The sequence below is a fragment of the Dermochelys coriacea genome, chromosome 1 (assembly GCF_009764565.3).
Source record: "Dermochelys coriacea isolate rDerCor1 chromosome 1, rDerCor1.pri.v4, whole genome shotgun sequence".
Lineage (NCBI taxonomy): Eukaryota > Metazoa > Chordata > Testudines > Dermochelyidae > Dermochelys > Dermochelys coriacea.
In genome coordinates this window covers 4,737,936-4,743,485 of record NC_050068.2, presented here as the reverse complement: position 1 = coordinate 4,743,485, position 5,550 = coordinate 4,737,936, and the positions used below count along the sequence as shown (strand labels likewise).

General features: G+C 46.4%; 1 protein-coding gene across 1 annotated transcript; it reads left to right on the top strand.

Moving 5' to 3' along the window:
- LOC119842531 (putative olfactory receptor 52P1) lies at positions 1-939 on the top strand. The gene has a single exon (XM_038370798.1). The coding sequence runs from the start codon at positions 1-3 to the stop codon at positions 937-939; it is 939 nt and encodes a 312-aa protein (XP_038226726.1).
- Positions 940-5,550: the final 4,611 nt, after the last annotated feature.

The window sequence follows — 5,550 nt, the reverse complement described above, 5'->3', positions numbered from 1 at the left end:
ATGACAGCTTTCAACCTCACACCCTCTGACCCTTCACCATTTATCCTAATGGGCATCCCAGGCCTGGAAGCTGCCCATATCTGGATTTCCATCCCTTTCTCAACATTCTACATTATTGGCCTGTTTGGAAATTCCATGGTTCTGTTTGTTGTAGGCAAAGAGCAGAACCTGCACAAGCCAATGTACCTGCTGCTCTGCATGCTGGCACTCACAGATATCGGTATGTCTACCTCCCTCGTGCCGATGGCACTGTGCATATTTTGGTTCAATTTGAAAGGCATTACTCTGAATGGCTGCCTCACCCAGATGTTCTTCATTCATGCAGTTTCTGGTATGCAGTCAGCTGTCCTTGTGACAATGGCTTTCGATCGTTACGTTGCAATATGTAACCCTCTGAGCTATGCCACAATCCTCACTAATGCACGGATAGCTAAGCTAGGTCTTGTGGGTTTGATAAGAGCTGTTCTCTTCATTCTGCCCCTGCCCCTGCTCCTCAGCAGGATGCCATTCTGTGTCAACCATATTATTCCCCACACATACTGTGAGCACATAGCTGTGGCAAAGATGTCGTGTGGGGATATTACAGTCAACAGGACATATGGTTTGGTGACAGCGCTTGTAGTCATCTGGTTAGACCTGATTCTCATTGCGCTGTCCTATGGTTTGATCATGAGGGCTGTCCTCAGAATCTCCTCCAAGAAAGCCCACCAGAAAGCCCTCAACACTTGCACCGCCCACATCTGTGTGATGCTGATGTCTTATATTCCCCCACTCTTCTCTTACCTGACACAGCGGTTTGGTCAAGGAATTGCTTCCCATGTACATGTCACCTTCGCTAACTTCTATCTCCTTGTCCCCCCCATGCTCAACCCTATAATTTATAGTGTGAAATCCAAAGAGCTTCGTGACAAAGTGGGTAAATACACCTGCAGAAGGTGATCACTGGGGGCCACTGACTTTAAAGTTGTGTGACAAGAGGGGGAAAGGATAATTCCTCATTAATCAAGGGTTCTCCTAGTTTGACTGAGCTCAGCATTATGGAAGTTCAGAGTCTGAGAAGCTTCTCATACCTAACATCACAATTAAGTTTCCTCTCTCTGACCATCACCTGGCCTCTTACAAATGTCTCTCATCAGCCCCTAACCCCACACACCCTATCACTCAGCCTTACTGTGACTACCAGACCACCAGAAGATACTCCATATTTCTGACAGGGTGAACAGAGTTCTTAATCAGTTCGACAAACTGAAGCTACACTTTTACATAGCCAAAGAAAGAAACTACAGGGCTGAACAGTTATCCTGTGACCAAAATTTACCTGATATTTCTACTTTCAATTCTTCTGTAATCCTGGAGAATAAATCAAATGTTTCAGTTGGAAAGAGTGAATATATTAAAGTTGCTGCAGGAATTGTGGCTAGAGCTTATTTCTGAGAGTTGTGAAAAAGGGTTTTTGATAACTGGATTGATGTGTTAAACTATGATATCACCTTTGAGTCACATTACTTACCAATTTCCACAGTCTATTTTAAATTTGCTTTCACCTGGACCTTTCAAAACACACACTAACCAGTGTCAAAGACATCAAGAGCAGGTGTAGAAATTTCATGTTGGAGTTTGTGAAACAGGTGAAACAGGGATTAACAGCAAACATGAGGGTGAGTGAATCACTTGAAGCATAAGGTCCTTCTAGTACACTGAGGACCTGCATGAGCTTGATTGGCTAATATCTCATTTTTTGCCATTGGTTTGTGAACATCTTGGACAATTGGAGTAGCAATGGAGAGTTTTGCCGATGGTTCACTGGCCTCATACTCTGGACAATCAAGTTGAGCAGTTTTGGGTTGAAGTTGTCAAACACATGGATGCTGCTGGAGACAAAAACTTTATTGAACTTGGCTCGTTTGCTATTTTGTTGCTGTTCCTATCTTTCTGCAACCCTGCAGTTCAAAGACTATTTCTCAGATGAAATTAATAAAAACAAAACTGCACAATAAGATGCAGGAAATTTTTTTAGAAAACATTCTTCATTTTAGGGTGTATAAGCATTGACACAACTTCTCTTACAAACAGTTTGCACCAGCAAAAGAAATAATTGAACTGGTTACTGCTGAGGTACGACCAGCACCAGAAGCATTCTTCTTCCGATGAAGACAGCAATATTGCATTTCAGAGACTAACAGTAACATACTAAAAAAGAAAAGGAGTACTGGTGGCACCTTAGAGACTAACAAATTTATTAGAGCATAAGCTTTCGTGAGCTACAGCTCACTTGATGAAGTGAGCTGTAGCTCACGAAAGCTTATGCTCTAATAAATTTGTTAGTCTCTAAGGTGCCACCAGTACTCCTTTTCTTTTTGCGAATACAGACTAACACGGCTGCTACTCTGAAACCAGTAACATACTAATTCAACACAACATATGGAGATTGACTACCAACCTTGAATGCCATTAGAAATAAATACCATAATAATTTTACTATAGTTTTTGTACTACATACATTCTTGGTTTCCTTTTGGATTATTTTATCACTGTCATTCTGTGTTTCTGTTTGAAACACTTACTGTTCCTCAATCAGAATACAAGTACCAGTAGCGGGGGATGAATTTGATTGTCATCTCATACTTTTGTTCCTATGGTGGACAACTCCTGTTGTGCCTTGTAGGTTTTTTTTTTAATAAATATCTAATTTGTACTAGGTATCTTTCGAAAATTTTCATTTATTACTTGATGTATATACCAATGTGTTAATAAAAAAAACAAACTTTGTTTAAAGAAGGATTGGGCTACTTTTACGTTATTTTTAAATGATATTGGGCGATCAATGTAGTAGAAATCTGTCATCCCCAGACAAGAGGGTCCAGAAAAAACAGCCCAGAAGGCAGAGCTGGGCCGGAGGCAGAGCAGCAGCACTGAGGAAGAAAGCAGAGGTGGGGAGGAGGAGCAGACCAGAGCAAGGAGTTGGGGCAGTGCAGCAGCCAGGGTAAATCTATAGCAGGGAGTTGTGGGGCCAGAGCCAGGATAGTGGATTCCGATCATGGCACAAGTAACACGACAGCTGAAAACAAAGAGCAGCTGGGGAGAGCAAGGTGAGGAGGTCATATGCAGATTGTCCAGTGCAGGGAGATGTTGCTCAACAGGAGGATTTGAAGGCTGAACTCAGAAGGGGGGACATGAATCTGATCGGAGGGCAGATGCTGGGGAGCAGGTTCCTGCCACCTAGAGCCTGAGGGCGTGTGCCACTGCCAGAGCAGGTATCTTACCCATGGTATCACCACAGCACAGGCTGGAGACTTTTGCAGGAGCACCAGATTGGGGAGGGAGGCGAAGATGGGACCAAGGTCCTCCCATATTTGAAAGTGGAGGGGCCTGGGAAATCCACCATTCTCCCCAGGCCCAGGCCCAGACCCCTGCCCCTCCTCTTCACTCCAAGATTTCGCCTCCGGCCAGGCCAGAAGCTGGAGCCCAGGCTGGGTAAGAGCAGCCCAAGAGCACGGGCAGCTCTGGGGATCTGCAGAGTCTCCACTTATCCAGTGGCGGGGGGACCCTAGAGCAGCCTCTGGGCCGTGTCCTTGCCCCCTGGTTCGCCCGCCTAGGGCAAATGAAGGGTCCACAGATCCCCACAAATGCCCAGGAAGCTCTTAACATGGCCCAGATTTGGCTCTTCAGCTACTGAGGTACTGCCTCCAGGCCAGGCCAGAAGCTGGAAGCAGGTCAAAGTAAGAGCCATGTGGGCAGTTATGGGGAGATGCAGACCCTCCATCTGCTTAGGGGGTGGGAACATGAACTGGGGGCTGCTCTTGACCCATACTTGCATTGCAAGAGGTCCAGGCTCTTCGACCCGGCTCTGACTTCCGACCTTGCCAATGAGGGGTATTGGGCGGAAAAGAAGGGGCAGGGGCTAGGCCATGGAGGTCCCACTTTTAATCAATACTCCATCTCCCCTGAGCCTGGGACTTGTGAGGAACGGACTGTGAACTTTTCTTATATCCCAGAGACAGCTATTTATGGTGTCCCGATGCCCATAGGTGGGTTAATCCTGAGAGAGAAGCCAGAGGAAGGGCTGCATAGGAAGAATGCCAAGAAAACAAGAGAGGGCAAGTGCTGGGAGGTTAAGGGTAGACAGTCCAACTGTGCATTGTCTGAGGGAGGAGACCTGCAGTAGAGGGATGATTCCTGGCTCTGCTGCCACCGTGGAAGGACTATGTGGAGCCCAGGAGGGCTGGAAGCCCAGCATCTTAGGGAGGGAGGAGCAGCTACCGAAAGTGGCAGCCATGACAGGGAATATCCAGAGATGGGAGCATAGATTCACAGAATATAGAATATTAGGGGTGAAAGAGACCTCCTGAGGTCATCTAGACCAACACCCTGCTCAAAGCAGGACCAACCCCAATTAAATCATCCCAGACAGGGCTTTGTCCAGCCTGGCCTTAAAGTCCTCTAAGGGGAGGATAGCTCAGTGGTTTGAGTATTGGTTGAGATGCTAAACCCAGGGTTGTGAGTTCAATCCGTGACAGGGACAATTTAGGGGTCTGAGGCAAAAATTGGGGATTGGTCCTGCTTTGAGCAGAGGGTTGGACTAGATGACTTCCTGAGGTCCCTTCCAACCCTGATATTCTATGATTCTATGGAGATTCCACCACCTCCCTAGGTAACCCATTCCAGTGCTTCACCACCCTCCTAGAGAAATAGTGTTTCCTAATATCCAGCCTAGACCCCATCTTGATCCACTGCAACTCAAGACCATTGCATCTTGTTCTGTCATCTGCCAGCACTGAGAACAGCTGAGCTTCATCCTCTTTGGAATCCCCCTTCAGGTAGTTGAAGGCTGCTATGAAATCCCTCCTCACTCTTCTCTTCTGCAGACTAAACAATCTCAGTTCCCTCCGCCTCTCCTCGTAAGTCATATGCCCTAGCTCCCTGATCAGTTCCGTTGCCCTCCACTGGACTCTCTCCACATCTTTTTTTGTATTGGGGAGCCCAAAACTGGAGGCAATACTCCAGATGTGACCTCATCAGTCCCGAATAGAAGAGAATAATCCCTTCCCTTGATCTGCTGGCAATACTCCCACTAATGCAGCCCAATCAGCCATCAACCCTCTGGGAAAGAAGGGCGCACTGCTGTTTCATATCCAGCTTCTCATCCACTATAATCCCCAGGTCCTTTTCTGTAGAACTGCCGCTTAGCAAGTCAGTCCCCAGCCTGTAATTGTGCATGGGATTCTTCCATCATAATTGCAGGACTCTACACTTGTCCTTGTTGAATCTCATCAAATTTCTTTTGGTCCAATCCTCCAATTTGTCTAGGTCAGTCTGGACTCTATCCCTACCCTACAGCTTATCTACCTCTCCCCACAGTTTAGTGTCATCTGCAAACTTGCTCAAGGTGCAAACCTAATCATTAATAAAGATCATCAACATAAATGTCCCCAGGAAAGACCCCTGGGACGCTGCACTTGATACTCACTGCTAACTAGACATAGACCCATTGATCAATACCTATTGAGCCTGACGATAGGGCCAGCTTTCTATCCACCTTATAGTCCATTC